General features: G+C 57.8%; 1 protein-coding gene across 1 annotated transcript; it reads right to left on the bottom strand.

Annotated features, from left to right (window-relative positions):
- Positions 1-3: 3 nt before the first annotated feature.
- On the bottom strand, positions 4-9,529 carry NFKB2 (nuclear factor kappa B subunit 2). Its single transcript, XM_082722458.1, has 23 exons — positions 7,767-9,529; positions 6,318-6,410; positions 5,960-6,041; positions 5,809-5,849; positions 5,451-5,549; positions 5,220-5,371; positions 4,888-4,994; positions 4,629-4,787; positions 4,233-4,337; positions 4,019-4,104; positions 3,786-3,924; positions 3,430-3,558; positions 3,088-3,297; positions 2,868-3,009; positions 2,342-2,456; positions 2,038-2,251; positions 1,702-1,871; positions 1,476-1,578; positions 1,197-1,348; positions 1,011-1,080; positions 626-798; positions 389-500; positions 4-285 (listed from the first exon to the last, which is right to left on the bottom strand). Exons 2-23 carry the CDS (start codon positions 6,336-6,338, stop codon positions 164-166), a joined length of 2,703 nt encoding a protein of 900 aa, XP_082578584.1. The 5' UTR covers positions 6,339-6,410; positions 7,767-9,529; the 3' UTR covers positions 4-163.
- Between the last annotated feature and the right edge of the window lie 1,005 nt (positions 9,530-10,534).

Below are 10,534 nucleotides of genomic sequence, written 5' to 3'. Positions count from 1 at the left end.
GGGTAGCCATAAGTTAGGGAGGGGGCCGTGCCTTCTCCCTTTCCCATGAGAATCCTTTATTTGCCCCAACGGAGGGGTGGGCACGGGGTGTTAAATAAGAACTGGAATAGGCAGGGGTGCTGTACAGAGGGGCCCGGGGAGGGGCTGGTGGGTGGGCAGCAGTTCAGTGCACCTGAGGCTGGGGGTGCCCATGGCAGAGCCCTCCTGGTGGCTCAGGGGGTGAGCCCAGCTTCTCTGCCTCCTGCTCCACCGACTCGCTCCCGTATGCACTGTCCTCCTTCACCTCTGCTAGGCGAATGGGCACAGGGAAGGCGACAGGGAAACGTTTAAGGTCTTAGGCCTCCCACCCTCCAGGCCCGGATCTGCGTTCCAGGTAGGACCCCTTTACCTGTGCTGGGCAGCTTGTCTCGGGCCTCAGGGCCCCTCAGCAGCCTCACTCCTTCCTCCAGGCCCATGTCAGACAGGGCGCCCAGCAGGCCTGCCAAGTCCCCACCAGCCAGCTGGGGAGAAGGAAGAGACAGGAGATTGGAATGTAGGATCAGGAGCCCTGGGGCCAAGGGAGCCCCTGAGATCTGAGACAGGGGAAAGAAGCCAGGCTCGGAGCAGGGGATGGGGACCAGCTGACCTTGTAACTGCGCAGGAGGCTGCCGCTGGGTGAGGCGGTCTTCCGGTACGTGTCCACCAGACTGCGCAGCCCCAGCCGTTCTGCCAGTTCTGCCCAGCTGCCCTGGGCTCCTGGCCCATCTAGCAGATGCTCCAGGTTCTGTAAGGCTGTATCCTCAAGTGGTGGCTCTGGCCCTGATAGGGACACACATGCAGCTGTATCTGTTAGGCCCAGAGACAGGCCCAGGCAGACACCTTGCTCTCCAGGGAGTCTGACAGGTGAGGCAGTTGGTACCAGGGCAGTGCGTGGCAACAGGAAGGGAGCAAGGGAGCCCTGCTTTAGAGGTTCTAAAGAAGGACCTCCGTGAGCAGGGGCCTGCAGTCTGCCCCAGGGGAAGAACTCTCACCTGCAGGGCTGGGCGGCGTGAGGGGGGGTGCCGTGGCATCCTGAGCAGCATTTAGCAGCAAGGTCTTCACCTAGGGAGACAGCCTCAGTTTGACAACCTTCCACCCCAGGCCTCAAGTCCGGGCACCAGCCGTAAGCCCACCAGGTACCCCATTCCCTGGGGCCTCCTGTTCCAGGCTAGCCTCACCTTGGTGCTACGAGTGAGGTCAAGAGGTGTGTGGCCCCGGAAGCTGCCTCGGGTGTCTCTCTCAGGTCCCTCAGAATCTGAGTCGCTACCAGAGGTGGGGGGCGAAGGCAGTGGGCACAGGGGCTCTTCATTCTCTGCGAGGATATCAGCCCCTGGGGAGGGAGGTAGTTGTGAGGAGGGACAAGGGGAGCCCACATTGAGAACTGCAAAGGGGGGACTGGGAGGCACCTCTTTTCCTCCCCACCAGCCCTGTTCATAGGCTCCAAGGATGAGACTCACCAGCCTTCAGGAGGAGGCGGGTGAGGGTGGGGGATCCCAATCCAGCTGCCAGGTGTAGGGGTGTGTTTCCGGCAAAGGTGCGGGCATTCACGTTGGCACGGAGCTGTGGGATGCAAGGGAGTGGTTGATCCCAGCATCCACTGTCTGGTCTCCCCTTTCCCTGCATCTTCACCGTCCCTGGTTCTACAATCCTTGGCCCCGCCTCCTCACCAATCCTCAGTCCCACCTTGGTGACCAGATGTGTGACCAAGCCCAGCTCCTCCATCTCCGTGGCTAGATGCAGGGCTGTCCGGCCCCCCTGCCGTTCTGCAGCCTCTACTTCAGCCCCACTGTCGACCAAGAGATCCAGACACTCGGGGCTTCGGGCGTGGACTGCCAGGTGTATTGGGTACAGACCTAGGGACACAGACACTGAGCCCACGGCTGCGACCCCAACGTAGCCCCCTGACCAGCTGACATCAACACCTCGCATTCACACCAGGCACTCACCATGCACCCTCCCTGGTCCACACCTTTGCCCCTGCCCAGCCTCCCCCCAGTCCAGAGGAGGTGATGAACTCACCCTCAAAGTCCGGCATGTGCAACAGCTGGTGCATGGCGGGAACCCCGCTGTGCAGCAGGGTACGAAGCAGGTCGGGGGCACTGGCCCCCGCCCGCAGAGCCAGGTGCACCGCGGAGTCTCCATGCCGGTCCAGCAGGGCTGGGTCTGCGCCCACCTGCAGCAGGAAGCTCACCACCCTCGTCTGCCCGGTGATCACTGCCAGGTGCAGTGGCGTCTGGGGATGAGGTGGAATGAGCCAGGTCCACCCCCAGCCTCGGCCCACCCGCCTTCCAACTCCTGCCCCCTCATCCTAGGTGCCCCTCACCTGGTGCAGGTGATTGGTGAGGTTGACAACACCGAGATGCCGGGCGTGGTAGATGACGTGGGCTATTTGCTCTATGACACTGGTCTGCCCATGGATGATGGCGAGGTGCAGTGGCCTGAGGAATGTGAGAGTGAGACTGCGGCTTAGAGAGCCCAGCCACTCAGCATCCTCTACCCTCAAAATCCCACTGCCTCCACGATCTGTCACTGGGGCTTGTGGAACTCAAACGTCTCCAGGGCCATCGCTGCACCCGAACTTAGTCCTTCTGCGCACCGTGATCAGTATGTCGGTACTATGGTGCTCTCTCAACAGCCAACAGAACTGAAGTGGGGATAGATCAAGTACCTTGAGCGCAGCTAGTACATAGCGAGGCCGGACTTGGAACCGGGTCCGTCCGACTCTACAGCCCTGGCTTCTTGCAACTTCCTTCCCCGTCCCGCACCCCACAACCTTCCTTCGCGCTCCAAGTCCCTGACGGGCCCTGGGAACCTGGGTCTGCCGCCCGCCCGGCCGCCCGCCCACCTACGTGTCTCCGTTCTCGTCCTGAGCCGTCAGCAGGTGGCGCTGTCCTGCCAGCAGGGCGCGCGCGTCCGCCGTGACTCCGTAGTCGAGCAGAGCTCGGGCGCTGCGCTGCGCCAGGCCGAACAGGCGCGCGTTGTACTCCCGGGCTGCGGGCGACAGGGGCGTGGGCACGGGCTCGGTCCCCACCCGCAGCGTCCCGACCGCCCGGATTCAAGAGGCTGTACCTCGCTGCAGCAGGTCCGGGGCCTGCGGTTCGCGGTGGGGGGTCAGGGGGGACGCGCTCGGCTCCGCTGCTTCCTCCCCGGCAGCCACGCGGGGTGCCTCGGCGGCCATCTGCGCCCCGCCCCCGCCTCCGGGGTAGCAGCCCATCGGGGCCGAGCCCGACGGGTAGGGGCTGTAGGCCAAGGAGGAGGGGAAAAAGCCGAGGCTGCCACCTGCGGATACAGGCCGGGCTGTGGGTAGGAGGCACCAGCCAGGACTCTCCCAGATTTCTAACCCCCCAACTTCTCTCCTTCTTACCCATCCTCCCTCCTCCCTCCCCCTTCCCGCTACCAGCAGCCCCTCACCTCCTCCTCCAGATCCTCCATAACCCCCAGCCGAGCCCCCAGAGCCTCCACCCATGTGGGAGCCACCCCCAAAGGGCTGCGAGAAGGTAGGCAAGGCTTTCCTCCGTTTCCGCTGCACCTCCTCCTTGTCTGGGGCCAGAGGGAAAACAGAGGTTAAAACCCCAACTTCTGCACCATGCTTCAACAGCTCTGTCCTGAGTTTGGTCCTGGCCCTCCCACCAAAAGCCCTCAGGGTGTCTCCTAGGACCACCTCTTCCTGGAGCCTTCCCCACTCCTGACTTGACTCACGGGTCCCCTGATCTAGTTCCGGGACAGCCCAGCCCAGGGCTCCCCCCCACCCCTCAGCCCAGCTCCACCTTCCACCAGAGGGTAATAGGTGAACTGTTTGGAGTCGGACACATCCCCGCCCCGCTTGCGTTTCAGCTGCAGGAACACGGTTACAGGACGCTCAATCTTCATCTTGTGATAGGGGGGTGTCCGGAACACAATGGCATACTGGCAGGGGGTTGGAGGACATAAGGTGTTATTGAGGTCTTGGCCTAGTTCAGTGCCCTCCCCACCCCAGGCCCTGGCCCTGGCCCTAGGGTACCTGTTTATGGACATCTGTGGGAGAGAAATCCCCAAAGGCCTGCCATCCGTTCTCATCATCCTCGTAGAACCGAACTTCAATGTCATCTATAGGGAAAATTGAAGCTTGGCCATAGCTTCTAGTAGAATCTCCAGGGCCTTTTGTCTTAGAGCTGCCCTGGCTCCCCATCTTGATACGCAGTGGCCTTAGCTCCCAGCCTGGGCTCCAGCCTCACCTTTTTGCACCTTGTCACAAAGCAGGTAGACCTCATCTCCACCCCGCACAGAGCCAGCTGTCTTGTCCATTCGAGAAATCTTCAGGTTTGAGGCCCCAGGAGACTCTGTAGCGGTGGGATTTCAATTACTTGAGATGACATAATAGCCATGGCTCCATTTATGGAGCCAGGTGCTTTGTATTATTATTTGAACACCCACAAGAAATACAGGAATTGCTAGTATCTTCATTTACCCAAGATGGACGCCATACTTGGGAAATGACTTGCTCAAGATTCCTCAGCTCATATGTGGTGGGCCCAGTTCAAAGTTGGGCCCGTCTGACGCCACAGATTGAGACTGCCCCCGTGCTCCCTCTAGCACCTCGGCCTGGCAACCCAGATGATCAGGATACTCACTGCTGTCATGGATGGGCTGGGAAATAACAGGCTTCAGGGGCAGCGAGAAGGAGCCATCGCTGGCTCGAAGGAAGGCGGAAAAGCGCAGCCTCACAATGCTCAGGTCCATCACCTTCTTCAGCTCCTTGGCCTCCTGCTCCAGCTCCCGCCGCTCAGCCTCTGGGCAGTGGGCATGGTGGACATACACGTGATCCCTGCCCTCTTCCTCCTCTTCTACTCCTTCCACGGTCACCTCCCATGACCCCTCCTCCCTCCGTACCAGTAAGGCCCTGGGGCCTGGAGCGGAGTCGCTGCCTCTGAAGTTTTTGTATCATGATCTCCATCATGTTCTTCTTGGTAACATGCAGAACGCCCAGGTTGTTAAATCTGGGTGGGGGAGGGGCAGTCGGAAGCTTTGCAGGCAGTTCTTTCCTCCTGAGGCACCCTCCCCGATGCCAGGGCTCAACTCAGCCCTACTTCCTCCAGGAAGCTTTCCCGGTTTTTACTTGGAGCCTTGGGTTCTGGGCCCAACCTCTCTCCCCTTGGTCAGATGCTAAGCTCACAGAAGTGGGCTTGGACCTAGGGCTGGCAGGCAACGAGGGGAGCACCTACTGGGCAGTCATGTCCTTGGGCCCCACAGACACGGCGCAGACCCCCAGCTCCGAGCATTGCTTGCCCACCAGGCTGTGGGCATGAGCACGAGGCGGGTCACTGTGTGTTACCAGGTCCACCTCAATCTTGGCTGGTCCCTCGTAGTTACAGATCTGGGAGGGGTGAGAGCTGTCAGTAATGCCCCTGAACACACCGTCCATTGGCCCACCCTCCATCACCACCTGGACTCACCTTGACTGTGGGATAAGTCTTCCGGCCCTTCTCACTGGAGGCACCTGGCAATCCTCCATGGGAGGGGCCTTCACAGCCATATCGAAATCGGAAGCCTCGCTGAATGTCCCGGGGCAGAATGACATTGTGAACAGGAGAGGCCCCCCTTCCCCTCAAGCCAGCCACACTCCCAGCCAGCAGTGACCACAACAGTTGGCAGTATCTCCTGAACCACACCACCACTGGGCTTAGCAGTAGCCAACCATTCCAACCTGAAGTGGCCTCTGTGATCAGTGACCCTCCCATGGCCACCCAACTACTGCTACCCCACCTGTCCATAAAGCTGAAGTCACCCCACACCATCCCTCTGTTCACTCACCTGCTTAGGCTGTTCCACTATCACCAGGTAAGGACCATCAGCTGGGGACAGAGGGGCCTTGCTGAGCCAGGATTTCTGAGCCCATCCCCAAACCGGAGGACACATGCTCCTCCCTCCCCCACTCTAAGACAAGGAAACATAAGGAACTTACCTGTCTCTGGGGCTGGCTCCTTCGGCTCCACAATGGACGGGTCGAATTTGAAGTCATCATATTCGATCATGCCATCCAGAGCCTGGTTTGGAGACAGACCGCAGTCACAACAGATTCTGAGCCACCCCAGAGCCCTCCACTTTCCAGCCCTGAGTAACCGCTCCCTTCCCTCCTCAGGCCCATGAAAAAGCTCCTACTGGAAGAAGTTGGCAGACAGGCAGACAGACTGACCGGTGGGTTGAGATAATCAGAGAGCATTACAGGTGCAGGGGAGCAGAGGGGACTCCGACAGACGGGCAGACAGACAGACAGACGTGGGGGCAGCCGGCCGGCTTTACAGCCAGGAGGCGTGACTCACTGGGTCGTAGCAACTTTCCATGTCTCTGGACTAGGCCTGGCTCTGTCGGGTGGCTCCGGCCCGGTTCCGTTTCCCAGAGTTTCAGGCGCCCGCCTTGGGTGGGGGGTGGGGGGGGAGTGGCGGGGGCAGGGAGAGATCAGGACAGGAGTTGGGGGGGCGAGAGGGACCCAGATTTGGGGGAGGGTCTGATCTCTACCAGCCACCCGTCCGGGTGTGGCAGGGGAGATCCGGTGGAGAGCGAGATCCGGAGCTGAGCTGGGCTGGGCCCGGGAAGCGGCAGGAAAGTTAGAACAGCTTAGGAAAGTCCCGAAAATACCAGGGGGAGGCGGGGCCGGAGGGGGCGGGCCTGGAAATGACGCCACTGGCCACGCCCCCGGAGCGGGAGGGGTGCGAGGTGGTAGCTGGGCTCTGAGGTCTTAGTAGCCTCTCTGCCGGCAGAGGGGCAACTAGACCCGGGGAAGCGCCCCTGCTGGTTGGGCCCCCTTCCACACATCCGGGCAGGCGCCGGGGACTGCAGGGTCTTTCAAACCTGGCGGACGCTTTCAGGCTAGGGCCAGGCCCGCCTCCCGCCCCCTTCCCCTCCCTGGAGCAACCTTGGGATTTTCTACCCCGAGGGAGGCCACGGCTGATTCACCCGGGGGCTTTTGGGGGGACATTCCTGCAGTAGGAAGGCCTCCTTTCCGAAGGCCTGTAGGCGGGGGCTCTTCCCAGTGGGGGGCCCCGGGGTTCTGACCCGAGAACGAACTCTGAGGCCGTGGGGCGGGGGAAAGAAGGGTGTCTCCTTCTTGGGATGGACTCTTCTGTTCCCGCTCCCCGAAACATCTCAACAGTCTTTGGATTCCAACACCGCCCCTGCTCCGGGGCGGTGTCCATGTCCCCTGCCCCAGTCCCATAGCTGTGTGTGTCTCTAGTGCGTGTTTCTGTCGCAGGTATAGTGTGTCGTCCCCTGTGCTTGCGGGAATGTTGTGTACGTGTGGTGTCAATATGCGTGTGCCGGTGAGCAAGGCTGTGCACAGGTGAGCGTCCTTCAACTTCTCAGCGTGGACGTATCTGAGCGTGTCTTGATATATAAGCACACAGGTGAGCATATCTGAGTTTGTGCGTGAAGGGTATGGGTCCTGGTACCTTGCACGGGTGAGCATGTTTGCGTGTACGTGTATGCGAGTCTGAGTACAGGAACAATGCTGTGCGACCGCTAGTATACGCGTAGGTGCACGTATGGGTCCAGGTGTTTTTTTGTTGTTTGGGTTTTTTAGTGCAAGGACGTCGATGGGTATCCGTGTGTCTTGTTACTGTGCGTCGTGTGTGTGTGTGTGTGTGTGTGTGTGTGTGTACGCGCGCGCGCGCGTGCATAGCCGCTCTCCAGCCCTGGAAGTCGGTCAGTTAAGGGCCCTCCTCCCGCCCTTCCCCGTGTCCCGGCCACTCAAGGGTCTGGGCCCGGCCACTCACCGCGGCGGCGGCTCCGGTTCCGGCTTCGCTCCCGGCCCGACCCACCTTGGACGGGTCCCGACACTGCTCCACTGCCACCAGGGCTCCAGCCGGGAAAGCCCCTTTTCCACCCCCGGGAGGGGGGAATTCCCGTGACGTTTCCGTGCGTCACGCCCTGTAACCTTTTTCACTGGCTGAAAGTTTAACTCCGGACTCGTGCAGCCAATCCGGAGCGACTCGGGCGCGCCCCGTGGAGGGGAACTATTATCTCCCGCAGGAGAGCGGGGAGGTAGGATGACGGTCAGCTAAAGCTTGAACTCTAGCAGAGGGACCTGCCCGAGGCTGGATTCGCTGACCGAGCGCCATCCCCGCGCCAAGGGCCCCTGCTCCGGTCTCTGACACCCACCCTGCCTACCCCAGACAGCTGACAGTCCCTGCTACTACTAGTCGGCTTATGCCGCGCCTAACGCTTGGCCACTTCTGAAGCCGGGGAACCCCAGGGGGAAGCTGGCTGGCCCCAGCCGTCGAGTCTCCAGCCCCGAGCGGGGCCCCGCTGCCGGGAAGAGTTGGGGGAAGAGGAAGGAAGTTGATCTTGCAGTCTGTTCCGGGGCGCCATCTGGTGGCCTCTCTGGAGCCGCAGGGAGACTCCAAAAATCCTCTCCTGTCTCCTTACTCAGCGTCTCCTGGAAGAGACCACCCGAACCTGAAACTTATTCTATAAATGGCAGGTCACAGGCGGCCAGACTTCCAGACCTGAGCTTCGGAGCTCTGCGCCAGGGAAGGTAAAAGAGGTGTTCATCGGAGAGACTCAGGTCTTGCTCATCCATCACAGAGATCTGGAACATTGGGATTGAAAATGCATCCCAAACCTCAACGGTTCGAACTTCCTCCAGTGTAGAAAGTTGCATTTTACATAGCTCCCAACTCCGCTTGAACACTTTCAGTGGCAGCAAGATCAGTACAGGATTTCATAAAGTACTGACTCTGAGGCTGAAGATCTGTGATAAGTAAAGTTTCTTTTTAGGAGATGCCATGAGCAATCTCCACTCTTGGAGTCGTTCTCCCTTAGGCTCATGGTAGAACACAGGCTTTTGTTTCAGATTTTTCCAAGAAACTTGCCCCTAACCACCACCACCTCCTCTCCTCCTCCCCACCCCCCCCCCATTTTAAAGATTTTTAAATTTATTCCTTCGAAAGAGAGAGTGTGAGTGAGACCTTGATCAAGGGGGGAGAGTCAGAGGAAGAGGGACAAACAGACTCCCTGCTGAGCAGGGAGAGGGATGCTGCGGGGCTGATCCCAGGACCCCAGGATCATGACCTGAGCCAAAGGTAAACGCTCAACCCACTGAGCCACCCAGAGGCCTCACCTCTGACCTTGATAATGGAATTACACTCCTGCATAGTTCTGCATAAAAAGTAGACTGTTACAGCCCTTGTTATGAGCTATTTCCTGTTACTTCCCCCTCCTCTTCATCTTACAAATGGGAGGTAGCGGGTACTATGTTAAGGTACTAATAGTATAAGTTCTTATTTTCCTCCCAACAGCACTTGGAGGTAAATATTACCTTTCCTGATGAAGAAATTATGGCTCAGAGAGGCAAAGTAGTGACCAAATACAGCTAGAAAGGGACAGAGTGAGAGTTCAAAATACCCAGTCTATTAATTCTAGAATGAAGCGCTTCCTTAAACTGATATAAAACAAAGCAGGTCTTTCCATTCCACCGTGAGCCTCAAGTGATTATCATGATACCACCAAAAATTTTGCTGAACTCTAGGGATATTGCCTACTACATTCCCCTGGTAAATCAGATCCTTAAACCATCCCCCCCTTTTTAAAAAAGATTTTATTTATTTATCAGATAGAGATCACAAGTAGGCAGAGAGAGAGAGGGGAAGCAGGCTTCCTGCTGAGCAGAGAGCCCAATGTGGGGCTCAATCCCAGGACCCTGGGATCATGACCTGAGCTGAAGGCAGAGGCTTTAACCCACTGAACCACCCAGGCACCCCAGATCCTTAACCTTTAAATCAAAATGAAATGAGGTTAGTTTGGTATACTCCAACTTAGTGAGCCTGTGTTGGTTGCCGATGATTACAACTGTGCTTTCAAAGCACTCATAAACTACCAGCTGGAATTGGCATGAATTCTTCCAGTTGTAGTCTCTACAACTACCTCTAAAAGAGCCCCTAGAGGCTGAGCTATTTTTAGATAGAAGATTCTGAGCTGTAATTTATTGGAAGATTTTTAAGGAAGAAAAACTCTATTATAGAAAATCTCAAACATAGGGCACCTGGATAGCTCCGTTGGTTAAGTGTCTGCCTTGGCTCAGGTCGTGATCCAGGGGTCCTGGAATCGAGTCCTGCACTGGGTCCCTGTTCATCGGGGAGTCTGCTTCTCCCTCTCCCCATCTCCCTGTTTGTGCTCTTTCTCAAATAAATAAAGCCAGCCCTTAACAAATTTCAAACATATAGAATAGTATGATGAACCCCTGTGTATTCATCAGTCAGCTCCAACAATTCCCAACGTTGGGCCTGGAGATTTTAACTGATTCAAAGTAGTTTATTATCAGTTGCTATAGCCTCATCTAACTGGGATTAAGGAATCTCTTCATTGCTTATTCCACTAGTTTCCAGCCTAATGACTACCTATTCCTGTACCTAGCTCTAGCACTATACTTGGCCCAAAGAAGAGGCACCATAAATTCACTCCATTCATTCACCAATAGTAAGGGCATACTCTAGAGCACAATGTCTTCGCTTATAGATAAAAATCAAATGGATGGTCAGTTGGT

Source organism: Mustela nivalis (genome assembly GCF_964662115.1).
Source record: "Mustela nivalis genome assembly, chromosome: 2".
Taxonomy (NCBI): Eukaryota; Metazoa; Chordata; class Mammalia; order Carnivora; family Mustelidae; genus Mustela; species Mustela nivalis.
The sequence above is the reverse complement of the archived record's forward strand: the minus strand, read 5'-3'. Positions and strand labels throughout refer to the sequence as shown.

Bases quoted from the DNA above. Each gene is read 5' to 3' on its own strand.
- NFKB2 (XM_082722458.1), bottom strand. From the start codon at position 6,338: ATGGAAAGTTGCTACGACCCA. The intron at 5,550-5,808 runs GTGAGTGAACAG...CGGGACATTCAG, and splicing joins TAGTGGAACAGCCTAAGCAG to CGAGGCTTCCGATTTCGATA. The intron at 2,457-2,867 runs GTAGGTGGGCGG...CACATTCCTCAG, and splicing joins CAGGACGAGAACGGAGACAC to GCCACTGCACCTCGCCATCA.